The following is a 15,596-nucleotide window of genomic DNA, read 5'->3' as shown; positions in this document are numbered from 1 at the left end:
GTGTTATCACATTCAGCTGTTCAAGCGTAGTTATGTGTACCCATACCTGTTCTAGTGTAGTTATGTGTACCCATACCTGTTCTAGCAAAGTAATGTGAACTCATTCTCAGCCCTGTTCTACCATAGTAATGTGTTCTCATACTCAGCCCTGTTCTAGCATAGTTATGTGTACTCATACTGTGCCTTCTTATACCATAGTTATGTGAACTCATACTCTGCCCTGTTCTACCATAGTTATGTGTACTCATACTCATCCCTGTTCTACCATGATTATGTGTACTCATACTCATCCCTGTTCTACCATAGTTATGTGAACTCATACTCATCCCTGTTCTACCATAGTTATGTGTACTCATACTCATCCCTGTTCTACCATAGTTATGTGAACTCATACCTGTTCTACCATAGTTATGTGTACTCATACTCATCCCCGTTCTACCATAGTTATGTGAACTCATACTCATCCCCGTTCTACCATAGTTATGTGAACTCATACTCATCCCCGTTCTACCATAGTTATGTGTACTCATACTCATCCCCGTTCTACCATAGTTATGTGTACTCATACTCATCCCTGTTCTACCATAGTTATGTGTACTCATACTCATCCCTGTTCTACCATAGTTACGTGTACTCATACTCATCCCTGTTCTACCATAGTTATATGAAATCATACTCAGCCCTGTTCTACCATAGTTATGTGTACTCATACTCAGCCCTGTTCTAGCATAGTAATGTGTACTCACACCTGTTCTAGCGAAGTTATGTGTACCGATACCTGTTCTAGCAAAGCTATGTGTACCTATTCTCAGCCCTGTTCTACCATAGTTATGTGTACTCATACTCAGCCCTGTTCAAGCATATTTATGTGAAACTCATACTCATCCCTGTTCTACCATAGTTATATGAACTCATACTCATCCCTGTTCTACCATAGTTATGTAAACTCATACTCATCCCTGTTCTACCATAGTTATGTGAACTCATACTCAGCCCTGTTCTACCATAGTTATGTGTACTCATACTCTGCCCTGTTCTACTATAGTTATGTGAACGCATACTCTGCCTTCTTATATCATAGTTATGTTTACTCATACTCAGCGGTGTGGTGTGTACTTATGTTGGGTCACTTTCAATGGTTGTATAGCTGCTAATACAAAAGTATGCCTTGAACTCGTGCTTAGTACCCTATAAGTATTTTCACTTGGAATCACAACTTTTTGGGTATAAAACCTATAGACTTGGTTACTTCACAATTTTTACATGGAAAAGCTGTTCGTTCTGTGCTCATACAGTGTATTTCTTCTTGCCTCGTAAGAACCTATTCTACATAACAACTTTGACTTACTTTCTCAACCCCCAACTCATTTCTCGATTTAAACTGCATGTATCGTTTGAGAAAATGTTTTTGATGTTTATCAGTATTTTCAGTTTTATTCAGGTTTCAGTTTTTATTTTTAAACAGGTTCAGTTTTATTTAGGTATTTTACCAGGTTTTAGCGCATATCAGGAAAGTAGGTTTTTCCCGCCAAGAAATCAACCCAGTTTCATAGTCACTTGTTATTGGTCCTCGGCAGCACTTATTCATTGACGTTATTATCTTTAAGGGCACTCATTCAGTCCACCACAGATGCATAGAAAATATTTCCTATCATAGGCACATAGTATTGGTACTTGGCAGCACTTATTCTAATACGTCATTACCTTGAAGAGCACTCATTCAGTCCACCATAGATGCATTTAAAATATATATCTTATCATAATTGTCTGATTGGTGCACATTTCCTTTAATTTTCTGTCTAAACCTGACTACTGCAAGTCTCCTTTAGCAAGCTGTAGCTTATTTACAAAATTATCAACATATTGTAAATAGTCTTAATTGACAAATAGAATGAGCTTTACCATCATAGGGACATCTTTGACTTCAGCTGTAGATTTATTCTTGCATCTCTTCTGTGAGTGCGGAACATTGCCTGACTTCGATGGCACAGAACTGTCTGAGGGGGATGATGCTGCTACTGAGACAGCCTGAAATTAAATATGTTGAAATGAACACACATTACCATAGTCTATGCACACTGAATATTAGTTAAACATACACAACTTATACCAGTTTTCTATGAGGCCCCATGTTTAAAGATTGTATGCCACAGGATGAAATGTATTTATTACAGAATGATGAAACTGCGCATCATGTGTACAGAATATTTATAGATCAAACTTATCAATATTTTGTAATATATTCTGAGATGACAAATAGACTGAACTTTACCATCACTGCAGCTGTAGATTCATTAAAGGGCCATTCCACACCAAGTGGTCCCAACATGGGCAAAATTAGAAAGGGTTATAAGTTGTCTCTCTTCTTGTATGATGTAAAGTAAATAGGTTAGACTTTCATAAACGGTTAAAGTTTTCTTCTTCTGATTACTCAATCTTAGGTTATAGCAATGAGTATCCATCTCAGACTGTAGGCACATTCATGGTGCATTATCATATAATAATTGAAAGTAGAAAAAATCCTTAAATGAAAGGAAAGTCCAAGCTTTCTTTTAATGTGGCAGTTAAATGCAGTCTGCTAATTTATATAATAACACCATTTAACAAATTTCCTTTATTACTGGTAACACAGATTATGTTAAAAATGCCACTCTGGCTGTGACTTACGTGACAAAAATAGAAGGGAATGTTTTCCTCCAATAATATAAAGTGTGTGTGTGTGAGCAAAGTGAGCTACTGTACAGTTGTAAAGGTAGCTTTAAAGGTGGATCTGTAATACCACCACTTTTGATCAATGGTAAAACAAGCTTAAACAAACTTAGGGACTCCGGAAGTGTGTGACTTTCGTGACGTCACGTAAGTCACAAAGGGAAGTGTAACTTACGTGACAAGTTCATTCTCAACACATTCACACAGTTTTGATGTCTTCTATACTATAACAGGTTTATAACACCTTCCTATTTATCAAAGATGCCTACTCAGTTCTAAAATGCAGGAACAACATTTATAATGTGAAGTAAACTTGAAAGGTTACATACAGGTAAGTGAATTGCAAAAAAAGGCTCAAACAGCTCAAACTTAGAACAATATTACTTGTTACCTTTAAGTCTCATGACGTGTTTGCCAAATTTAAACTTCAACTTTTCCAGCTGACTGCACTGAAAGCTCAGTGAAAATGACACCCTTCTATGCAGTTTCCATATCAATATCAATTATTTTTATTTGTTTATATGTTGATCGATAAACAACAGATTTCTTAACAAGTCCATACATTTTACAAAATTCAATCAAAATGTGCAAACCCGGCCGACAGATCATGCGCCAATTAAATCTCTCTGTTTTTTATACAACGGTTACAGGTATGCCTAGGACTACTTTCACTTTCGTGGCTCTCCTGTGGTAGATTCGTTCTTTTGAATAGTATCTTTCTGTCGGTCTTACTGATGTACCTTGCAAAATTGTATCATTTCCTTCCATTGCAATGAATAAACAGGTATTTTGAAGAGTTTCCTCCGTTAATTGGGTAAAAAAGTGGACGATAAGAGTATAAGTAAAGTAGGTTACATTTGTGTAATGAACGTGCTGATATGGGCGGTTGCAGTGATTTTACAGTAAATCGTTCGCGCCATACGGGCAACAGAAAATAAATTTGTTTTGTTTGACTGCGACAGGTTTTCTCCATTAAACCCCCCTGGTCAGAGTGCATTTAGAAGTTAAGAAACATTGAATCTGCTTCGGATTTTTGTTTTCCGAATTTCAGCAACAAACACATATTGAGACTTGAAGTTCTTAAAATGTGAATTGCAGTCTACCCCTGAACTGCACAAGGTGCTTCAGGGGGTAAAATTTGTTTTAATAATGTTTTCGGGCTAGTAGGAGATTTTATCTACCATAAGAGGCCATTTCCACGTTGTGGTGGTGGCAGGCACCATATTTGTAACCTCTCCTAGGTACAGTACATCATCATATTTTACAACAACCCAGTCATCTACCTTAATATGAGAGGTCAGAGAGCTATGGATGTACAGTACAACATACTGTAACTGACATTAGTGGATCCTTCAGTATCTAATGCGGTTTTCCACATACACATCTTGCCACCTTCTGCCTTTACCACATGGATTTATATGGATTAATTATTTTAATCCAAATTCCCAAAGTGACTAAAATGTTACCAAAAAGCTTTAAATTATAACCAAAAATTTAGAAATGCAAATACATTAGAAGTATATATTCTGTATAAACTACTCTAGAAAAATTTGTTTACTCCTAATTAAGAAACTATTTAGCTACTGTAGCACTTAAACTAAGACATTTCGCAAACCTAGTCTATAGGACTTTTTATGTACAAGTGAACTTCTAGATTCTATTTTTATGTGGAATAGACCCCTCCCCTTCCCCCAATCTCTAATGAACTTGTAAACATGTCCTTAGTCTGTGTTACTTTGTATCTTTGGAAACTGTGAGAAGAAACTGAGCAGTTTCACACGTGTGACTTACGTGACAATTTTTTTGTGACTTACGTGACGTCGCTAATTTGCATACGAATACCGGTATAAAACGCATATCAATTAAATTTTACCTTGAAGTTATTCTTCAATGTGTCCTTTTCAGATATAATAGGCAACTTAGCAGATTTCTCTCAATACTTCACAGGATTTATTGATTTCCTTCAAAACGTTGAAATTCTTCATTTCTCTGCGTGACTTACGTGACACAAGTTGAGGGCGCTATAATTCGCAATGGGAAAGCATTAACGTTTTGCAGTGGTGACAGCATTTATTGTGGGTATTCAAAGTTCTGGAATGATAGGCATATGACTTAACTCTAGACTTGCACTAAACTGGAGAATGAAAACAAGTGTCAAATGTCTCTCTGATTTGTGACTTACGTGACGTGGAATGGCCCTAAAGTGTCTCTTCTTTGGGTGTGGGACATCTGCAGACTGTGATGGTACAGGAATGCCTGAGAGGGATGATGCTGATATGTCCTGCAGATAAATATGTTGAAATGAGGTTTTAGACACAAAGTATTATAATATCAACTAGTAAAAAGGGAAGCCATAATTGTGCTTAAAAGTGAATGCATTTGTTGCTACAATTGAGAAAATTTACTGGAACACCGCATACAAGATTGAAAGTTTTGACCTTTGGTGAATTCACAAGATTTTCATACTTTGACTTCTGTTAACCTCAAAAGACCTTTCACCATTTGATTCTCCCTGTTCTAGCATCTATGTTATGTGTACTCATACTCAGCCCTGTTCTAGCATAGTTATTTGTTCTCATACCTGTTCTAACATAGTTTATGTATACTCATAGTAAGCCCTGTTCTAGATTAGTTATGTGTAATCATACTCAGCCCTGTTCTAGCATAGTAATGTGTACTCATACCTGTTCTAGCGAAGTTATGTGTACCCATACCTGTTCTAGCAAAGCTATGTGTACTCATACTCTGCCCTGTTCTAGCATTGTTATGTGTACTGATACTCAGCCCTGTTCAAGCATAGTTATGTGTACTCATACTCAGCCCTGTTATGGCATAGTTATGAGTACTCATACTCTGCCCTGTTCTACCATAGTTATGTGAACTCATACTCTGCCTTCTTATACCATAGTTATGTGTACTCATACTCAGCTGTGTGGTGTGTACTTATGTTGGGTCACTTTCAATGGTTGTATAGCTGCTAATACAAAAGTATGTACTCGAACTCGTGCTTAGGACCCTATAAATGTTTTCACTTGGAATCACAACTTTTTGGGTATAAAACCTATAGACTTGATTACTTCACAATTTTTACATAGAAAAGCTGAGGGTTCTGTGCTCTAACAGTGTATTTCTTTCTTGCCTCGTAAGAACCTATACTACATAACAAATTTGGCTTACTTTCTCAACCACGAACTCATTTCTCAATTTACTCTTACTGTACGTAACGTTTGAGAAAATGTATGTGATGTTTATCAGTATTTTTCAGGTTTCAGATTCTATTTTTAAACAGGTTCCCTTTTATTCAGGTTATTTTAGCAGGTTTTAGCTCATAACAGGAAAGAAGATTTCTCCCTCCAAGAAATCAACCCAGTTTCATAGTCGCTTGTTCCTCGGCAGCACTTATTCATTGACGTTATTATTTTTAAGGGCACTCATTAAGTCAACCATAGATGCATAGAAAATATTTCCTATCATAGCCACACAGTAGTGGTACTTAGGTGCACTTACTCAAATACGTTATTATCTTAAAGAGCACTCATTCAGTCCACCATAGATGCATTTAAAATATATATCTTATCATAATTGTCTGATTGGTGCACATTTCCTTTAATTTTCTGTCTAAACCTGACTACTGCAAGTCTCCTTTAGCAAGCTGTAGCTTATTTACAAAATTATCAACATATTGTAAATAGTCTTAATTGACAAATAGAATGAGCTTTACCATCATAGGGACATCTTTGACTTCAGCTGTAGATTTATTCTTGCATCTCTTCTGTGAGTGCGGAACATTGCCTGACTTCGATGGCACAGAACTGTCTGAGGGGGATGATGCTGCTACTGAGACAGCCTGAAATTAAATATGTTGAAATGAACACACATTACCATAGTCTATGCACACTGAATATTAGTTAAACATACACAACTTATACCAGTTTTCTATGAGGCCCCATGTTTAAAGATTGTATGCCACAGGATGAAATGTATTATCAATATTTTGTAATATATTCTGAGATGACAAATAGACTGAACTTTACCATCGCTGCAGCTGTAGATTCTTTAAAGGGCCATTCCACACCAAGTGGTCCCAACATGGGCAAAATTAGAAAGGGTTATAAGTTGTCTCTCTTCTTGTATGATGTAAAGTAAATAGGTTAGACTTTCATAAACGGTTAAAGTTTTCTTCTTCTGATTACTCAATCTTAGGTTATAGCAATGAGTATCCATCTCAGACTGTAGGCACATTCATGGTGCATTATCATATAATAATTGAAAGTAGAAAAAATCCTTAAATGAAAGGAAAGTCCAAGCTTTCTTTTAATGTGGCAGTTAAATGCAGTCTGCTAATTTATATAATAACACCATTTAACAAATTTCCTTTATTACTGGTAACACAGATTATGTTAAAAATGCCACTCTGGCTGTGACTTATGTGACAAAAATAGAAGGGAATGTTTTCCTCCAATAATATATAGTGTGTGTGTGAGAGCAAAGTGAGCTACTGTACAGTTGTAAAGGTAGCTTTAAAGGTGGATCTGTAATACCACCACTTTTGATCAATGGTAAAACAAGCTTAAACAAATTTAGGGACTCCGGAAGTGTGTGACTTTCGTGACGTCACGTAAGTCACAAAGGGAAGTGTAACTTACGTGACAAGTTCATTCTCAACACATTCACACAGTTTTGATGTCTTCTATACTATAACAGGTTTATAACACCTTCCTATTTATCAAAGATGCCTACTCAGTTCTAAAATGCAGGAACAACATTTATAATGTGAAGTAAACTTGAAAGGTTACATACAGGTAAGTGAATTGCAAAAAAAGGCTCAAACAGCTCAAACTTAGAACAATATTACTTGTTACCTTTAAGTCTCATGACGTGTTTGCCAAATTTAAACTTCAACTTTTCCAGCTGACTGCACTGAAAGCTCAGTGAAAATGACACCCTCCTATGCAGTTTCCATATCAATATCAATTATTTTTATTTGTTTATATGTTGATCGATAAACAACAGATTTCTTAACAAGTCCATACATTTTACAAAATTCAATCAAAATGTGCAAACCCGGCCGACAGATCATGCGCCAATTAAATCTCTCTGTTTTGTATACAACGGTTACAGGTATGCCTAGGACTACTTTCACTTTCGTGGCTCTCCTGTGGTAGATTCGTTCTTTTGAATAGTATCTTTCTGTCGGTCTTACTGATGTACCTTGCAAAATTGTATCATTTCCTTCCATTGCAATGAATAAACAGGTATTTTGAAGAGTTTCCTCCGTTAATTGGGTAAAAAAGTGGACGATAAGAGTATAAGTAAAGTAGGTTACATTTGTGTAATGAACGTGCTGATATGGGCGGTTGCAGTGATTTTACAGTAAATCGTTCGCGCCATACGGGCAACAGAAAATAAATTTGTTTTGTTTGACTGCGACAGGTTTTCTCCATTAAACCCCCCTGGTCAGAGTGCATTTAGAAGTTAAGAAACATTGAATCTGCTTCGGATTTTTGTTTTCCGAATTTCAGCAACAAACACATATTGAGACTTGAAGTTCTTAAAATGTGAATTGCAGTCTACCCCTGAACTGCACAAGGTGCTTCAGGGGGTAAAATTTGTTTTAATAATGTTTTCGGGCTAGTAGGAGATTTTATCTACCATAAGAGGCCATTTCCACGTTGTGGTGGTGGCAGGCACCATATTTGTAACCTCTCCTAGGTACAGTACATCATCATATTTTACAACAACCCAGTCATCTACCTTAATATGAGAGGTCAGAGAGCTATGGATGTACAGTACAACATACTGTAACTGACATTAGTGGATCCTTCAGTATCTAATGTGGTTTTCCACATACACATCTTGCCACCTTCTGCCTTTACCACATGGATTTATATGGATTAATTATTTTAATCCAAATTCCCAAAGTGACTAAAATGTTACCAAAAAGCTTTAAATTATAACCAAAAATTTAGAAATGCAAATACATTAGAAGTATATATTCTGTATAAACTACTCTAGAAAAATTTGTTTACTCCTAATTAAGAAACTATTTAGCTACTGTAGCACTTAAACTAAGACATTTCGCAAACCTAGTCTATAGGACTTTTTATGTACAAGTGAACTTCTAGATTCTATTTTTATGTGGAATAGACCCCTCCCCTTCCCCCAATCTCTAATGAACTTGTAAACATGTCCTTAGTCTGTGTTACTTTGTATCTTTGGAAACTGTGAGAAGAAACTGAGCAGTTTCACACGTGTGACTTACGTGACAATTTTTTGTGACTTACGTGACGTCGCTAATTTGCATACGAATACCGGTATAAAATGCATATCAATTAAATTTTACCTTGAAGTTATTCTTCAATGTGTCCTTTTCAGATATAATAGGCAACTTAGCAGATTTCTCTCAATACTTCACAGGATTTATTGATTTCCTTCAAAACGTTGAAATTCTTCATTTCTCTGCGTGACTTACGTGACACAAGTTGAGGGCGCTATAATTCGCAATGGGAAAGCATTAACGTTTTGCAGTGGTGACAGCATTTATTGTGGGTATTCAAAGTTCAGGAATGATAGGCATATGACTTAACTCTAGACTTGCACTGAACTGGAGATTGAGAACAAGTGTCAAATGTCTCTCTGATTTGTGACTTACGTGACGTGGAATGGCCCTAAAGCGTCTCTTCTTTGGGTGTGGGACATCTGCAGACTGTGATGGTACAGGAATGCCTGAGAGGGATGATGCTGATATGTCCTGCAGATAAATATGTTGAAATGAGGTTTTAGACACAAAGTATTATAATATCAACTAGTAAAAAGGGAAGCCATAATTGTGCTTAAAAGTGAATGCATTTGTTGCTACAATTGAGAAAATTTACTGGAACACCGCATACAAGATTGAAAGTTTTGACCTTTGGTGAATTCACAAGATTTTCATACTTTGACTTCTGTTAACCTCAAAAGACCTTTCACCATTTGATTCTCCCTGTTCTAGCATCTATGTTATGTGTACTCATACTCAGCCCTGTTCTAGCATAGTTATTTGTTCTCATACCTGTTCTAACATAGTTTATGTATACTCATAGTAAGCCCTGTTCTAGATTAGTTATGTGTAATCATACTCAGCCCTGTTCTAGCATAGTAATGTGTACTCATACCTGTTCTAGCGAAGTTATGTGTACCCATACCTGTTCTAGCAAAGCTATGTGTACTCATACTCTGCCCTGTTCTAGCATAGTTATGTGTACTGATACTCAGCCCTGTTCAAGCATAGTTATGTGTACTCATACTCAGCCCTGTTATGGCATAGTTATGAGTACTCATACTCTGCCCTGTTCTACCATAGTTATGTGAACTCATACTCTGCCTTCTTATACCATAGTTATGTGTATCATACTCAGCTGTGTGGTGTGTACTTATGTTGGGTCACTTTCAATGGTTGTATAGCTGCTAATACAAAAGTATGTACTCGAACTCGTGCTTAGGACCCTATAAATGTTTTCACTTGGAATCACAACTTTTTGGGTATAAAACCTACAGACTTGATTACTTCACAATTTTTACATAGAAAAGCTGAGGGTTCTGTGCTCTAACAGTGTATTTCTTTCTTGCCTCGTAAGAACCTATACTACATAACAAATTTGGCTTACTTTCTCAACCCCGAACTCATTTCTCAATTTACTCTTACTGTACGTAACGTTTGAGAAAATGTATGTGATGTTTATCAGTATTTTTCAGGTTTCAGATTCTATTTTTAAACAGGTTCCCTTTTATTCAGGTTATTTTAGCAGATTTTAGCGCATAACAGGAAAGAAGATTTCTCCCTCCAAGCAATCAACCCAGTTTCATAGTCGCTTGTTCCTCGGCAGCACTTATTCATTGACGTTATTATTTTTAAGGGCACTCATTAAGTCAACCATAGATGCATAGAAAATATTTCCTATCATAGCCACACAGTAGTGGTACTTAGGTGCACTTACTCAAATACGTTATTATCTTAAAGAGCACTCATTCAGTCCACCATAGATGCATTTAAAATATTTCCTATCATAGTATTCTGATAGGCACACATTTCCTTGAATTTTCTGTTTAAACTTGACATTGGCACATCAACTGCAACAGTTTCCTTTAGCATGCTGTAGCTTATTTACAAAATTATCAACATATTGGTAATAGTCTTAACTGGAAATAGAATGAGCTTTACCATCATAGGGACATCTTTGACTTCAGCTATAGATTTATTCTTGCATCTCTTCTCTGAGTGTGGAACATTGCCTGACTTTGATGGCACAGAACAGTCTCCGAGAGTTTCTGTCGATACTCCCTTCAATCAAATATGTTGAAATAAAATATAGGCTTGGTTGCGTGTTCTCACATTCAGCTGTTCTAGCGTAGTTATGTGTACCCATACCTGTTCTAGCGTAGTTATGTGTACCCATACCTGTTCTAGCAAAGTAATGTGAATTCATTCTCAGTCCTGTTCTACCATAGTAATGTGTTCTCATACTCAGCCCTGTTCTAGCATAGTTATGTGTACTCATACTGTGCCTTCTTATACCATAGTTATGTGAACTCATACTCTGCCCTGTTCTACCATAGTTATGTGTACTCATACTCATCCCTGTTCTACCATAGTTATGTGAACTCATACTCATCCCTGTTCTACCATAGTTATGTGAACTCATACTCATCCCTGTTCTACCATAGTTATGTGTACTCATACTCATCCCTGTTCTACTATAGTTATGTGAACTCATACTCATCCCTGTTCTACCATAGTTATGTGAACTCATACTCAGCCCTGTTCTACCATAGTTATGTGAACTCATACTCAGCCCTGTTCTACCATAGTTATGTGAACTCATACTCAGCCCTGTTCTACCATAGTTATGTGTACTCATACTCAGCCCTGTTCTACCATAGTTATGTGAACTCATACTCATCCCTGTTCTACCATAGTTATGTGAACTCATACTCAGCCCTGTTCTACCATAGTTATGTGTACTCATACTCATCCCTGTTCTACTATAGTTATGTGAACTCATACTCATCCCTGTTCTACCATAGTTATGTGAACTCATACTCATCCCTGTTCTACCATAGTTATGTGAACTCATACTCATCCCTGTTCTACCATAGTTATGTGAACTCATACTCAGCCCTGTTCTACCATAGTTATGTGAACTCATACTCAGCCCTGTTCTACCATAGTTATGTGTACTCATACTCATCCCTGTTCTACCATAGTTATGTGTACGCATACTCATCCCTGTTCTACCATAGTTATGTGTACTCATACTCATCCCTGTTCTACCATAGTTATGTGTACTCATACTCATCCCTGTTCTACCATAGTTATGTGTACTCATACTCATCCCTGTTCTACCATGGTTATGTGTACTCATACTCAGCCCTGTTCTACCATAGTTATGTGAAATCATACTCAGCCCTGTTCTACCATAGTTATGTGTACTCATACTCATCCCTGTTCTACCATGGTTATGTGTACTCATACTCATCCCTGTTTTAGCATAGTTATTTGTACTCATACTCTGCCTTCTTATACCGCTTGATTCTTATACTTATACTTATGCATATATCATCTCTTTTAAAGTTACAGTTCTCAAGATACAGTACTTGTGATATTTTGACATTTGGTCCTCAGCTGACCCCAAATGACCTTTGACCTCCACCAAAATAATAGGGTTCTCGCAATGACAAGATGAAAGATACATGCTAAATATGAGAGCTAATAAAGTTTCCTATGTGGAGATATTGTGTTTACAAGGATTTCACATTTTGACCCTGATGACCTTAAATGAATTGTGACCAACTCCAAATTACCTAAAAAATTTACACTACAAACAGATATTTTACCACGTATACCAAACCTCCTTCGTTGTTCAGGTTCTGCAGAATTGAGTTTTTCACATTTTGCCCTCTGCTGACCCCAAATGGCCTTTGTCCTCCACAAAAAACAATAGTTTTTGTACTAATTATGGGGAAGACACATGCACAATATGAGAAATGTAGAAGTTACCTATCTTGAAAAATCATGTTTACAAGCTAGGGTGTCATATACACACACGCACCCAAACAATGCATGCACACGCACACGCCAGAACGGTTGCAACGTTACTGAGCCTTCGGCATCATAACCAAATGTCATTACTTCAAAATTTCTCCCCACTAACTGTGACTAAGTGAACTACCCTAGAAAGTTTCCCAAGGATACAGTTTCATTTTCAAATGTATATGGTTGACCCGCGCCACAATTTTTCTTTATTTCGTTGGGACTGTTAAGTAGTTTGTTTCCAATAAGTTCAGTGGATTCCGTATAGCTCATTTTACATTTTTCTTTAAGTTAAAGTGACCCCATTGTTTTTAATACAAGATCCATGTGCATAGTAAACCCACTATTTTGCCTGCAAATGTTCATTTGGGTTCCGCCTTTTTAAGTTGTCCCAATGATGTCAGAGTTAACCGGCCCTACCCTCATGGGAAGGTGCCACTTGTAATTTTCCCGAACCTAAAAATATATTTATGCCTGGTTATTGCTTTTGGCTGGCTATATATGCACAAGACAATGGTTGAAACTGTGTAAAGTTGTGTTTAGTACTTAATTTATTGCATGTCATCTCCAAAAGTTGACTTATGAACCAACATTGTGCCAGTTGGATCCGACTTGTGCACCAGTTTCAAACATGTGTGTCAGCTGTAAACATTGCAAATTACATGCATTGCATTGCATTACCGAACATTTCAAAAGTGGGTCATCATGATTGTTAACTTACGGTTCCTTTGCTTGGAACATCGTTGCCTTTGTCTTCTTGTTGTTCCACTGTTGTATTTGTTTCGTCTTTTGTTGATGGAGAAAAGTGACAAAAACATTTATATGAATTAACCACAAGAAAGTTAAGAAAGACATTATTTCATCAACTGAACCAATCTTTTATCATTCATGCAATATAAACATGATCAACCAGCCCAACAACAAAATAGTCTCATAAGATTAGTTTTGTCCTAACATTTTCAAAAATTGACTAATCCTGTAAGTGAGAATACTTAAAGACCAGCCTCCATAGTTTTTTCAATGTCTGGTCAATAAGGGAGGACTGTACATTTTTGAGCAGTTAGTAACATTTATTGAAAGGACACATCTTGTAGGACAAAGAATATCAATATTAAACAATACTGAGGATGAAGAACCTTCATTTTTCAGCAGAAATCCAGCTGTGACTATGTATGCCTGCTGTAACTGTGGGTACATATGATTGTATGTACTACAGCACTTATTCTAGAGTTACAGAAATTTCTCTGACAACAACAAAGAAACCCTTGCTAATTAGACATTTTATATTTCGAAATGATATTCCTATGATATTGATACCAGAAACTCACCAGAGATTGGTTTCAGTGATGATGATTTTGCTGACATCCTCCCCGGTATTCTAAATTCCGTCTAATGAAGATTTCATTCAGACAAGAAAAGACAAAAATACATATGGTGAAAAATCATACAAACCTGAAAAAACTACATCATGAACCAGAAATCCCAAAGAATTTGCAATGCCTTGTTATATTGTTTTTTATTTAACAGCCTTGTTGATGTGGGTCAACTCAATAAAAATTTAATCAGAACTAGAAGATCAGAAATTCAAGCCTCATTGCCATTACATCAGAAATATTTTTATAATCACTTATCACTAAAGGATCTTACAATATACAACAAAGTGACTCAAAATCCAAACTAAACAGGTTTGGATGTTGGCTAAACAGTCAGATGGATGTTTTATATAATTAGCGATATTTTCTTGTTGAGCTTTAGAATAAATTAGATCCATCATAAGCCCTTAACAACTGTTATTAATGAAGGAAGCTCATGGCTTTAATATAATTCATTTGAGATTTTGACATCTATTGACCCCAATTGAAATTTCCTAATAACAAAAGCAACCTGAGGGGCACCCACATAAACTATATGACCCATCAAGCTAGAGTATTTCAAACTGCTGTTTAAGTTGTCAGATTTTGCCTCTGTTGACCTCACATGACCTTTTACCTCTACCAAAGCTGCTTTATGGAGCACCATCCACCCAAGTATGACATTCACCAATGGTAATCATGTCCAGTATTTACAATGTTTTCATATTTTGGCCACTGGTGACCTCAAATGACATTACAAATAAACTGAAGCAGCCAAGAGCTTACTATCAGTTATCAGTTCATAGGCCACATGCTTAGTGAGTTATTGTGTTTACAAGACAGGGTGTCACATATGCGCATTCACCCACACAGACTTGTTTCTAATGTATTAGCAACATCCAAGGTCATTTCCCTTTATTCAAATCCTTGTCTGGACAACGGATGACTATTGTCCACTATTGGTTGACTACTACTGACACAAATTTATTTTCCCATGTCACCACTTCCGAGGCCGAGACATGTACATACACGCCATCACCACGTCATAGGTTCCTTTTGCCTTGACGAAAGAATCAAGAATAGAGCTAAACTCAAAAAGGGGTTTTGCCGGTTAAGCAAAGGAATGTTATAGACGGCCATATGAAATATATAACAATTAAAAAAAAAAGATAATACATCTCACCATCCATTCTCCAGTTGTCACATTTAATGTGTGAATTAAGTTTCCAATGATCCATTCAACTGAAATGAGTACAAGTAGATAACAATAAGACCCTCAGCCACTCTCACATGGAATATTTTATTGAACACATTTTTTGTTATTGGTTGCCATATTTCTGATTTGAGGATAAAAATAACACAACTTGTAGTTACTGTGGTAAAGTGAAATTTTGCCTGTTTGACTCTCCATGGGTGAACTCTGTCATATCCTCTTCTTTCTCATTTCCTAGAAACTGGATGTTGAG

General features: G+C 36.5%; 2 protein-coding genes across 4 annotated transcripts in view; both read right to left on the bottom strand.

Annotated features, from left to right (window-relative positions):
• LOC139977167 (uncharacterized) overlaps positions 1 to 15,596 on the bottom strand; it is a 187,079-nt gene that overhangs the window by 37,920 nt on the left and 133,563 nt on the right. Inside the window, exons 20-25 of one of the 3 annotated variants that reach the window (XM_071986380.1) lie at positions 13,500 to 13,564; positions 10,910 to 11,029; positions 9,362 to 9,460; positions 6,431 to 6,556; positions 4,892 to 4,990; positions 1,903 to 2,028 (exon numbers count right to left, since the gene is read on the bottom strand). In XM_071986380.1, the coding sequence (XP_071842481.1) occupies positions 1,903 to 2,028; positions 4,892 to 4,990; positions 6,431 to 6,556; positions 9,362 to 9,460; positions 10,910 to 11,029; positions 13,500 to 13,564 (635 nt within the window). The remainder of the gene's footprint in view (positions 1 to 1,902; positions 2,029 to 4,891; positions 4,991 to 6,430; positions 6,557 to 9,361; positions 9,461 to 10,909; positions 11,030 to 13,499; positions 13,565 to 15,596) is intronic. The other 2 variants (XM_071986381.1, XM_071986379.1) reach the window with 2 other exon arrangements.
• Positions 14,178 to 15,596, bottom strand: part of LOC139977179 (uncharacterized) — a 32,597-nt gene continuing 31,178 nt past the window's right edge. Inside the window, exon 9 of the mRNA XM_071986415.1 lies at positions 14,178 to 15,372. Within this exon, the coding sequence (XP_071842516.1) occupies positions 15,287 to 15,372 (86 nt within the window). The 3' untranslated portion in view covers positions 14,178 to 15,286. The remainder of the gene's footprint in view (positions 15,373 to 15,596) is intronic.

This window comes from Apostichopus japonicus, chromosome 12 (assembly GCF_037975245.1).
Source record: "Apostichopus japonicus isolate 1M-3 chromosome 12, ASM3797524v1, whole genome shotgun sequence".
NCBI classification, from domain to species: domain Eukaryota; kingdom Metazoa; phylum Echinodermata; class Holothuroidea; order Aspidochirotida; family Stichopodidae; genus Apostichopus; species Apostichopus japonicus.
This window is presented reverse-complemented; position numbering and strand designations above follow the sequence as displayed.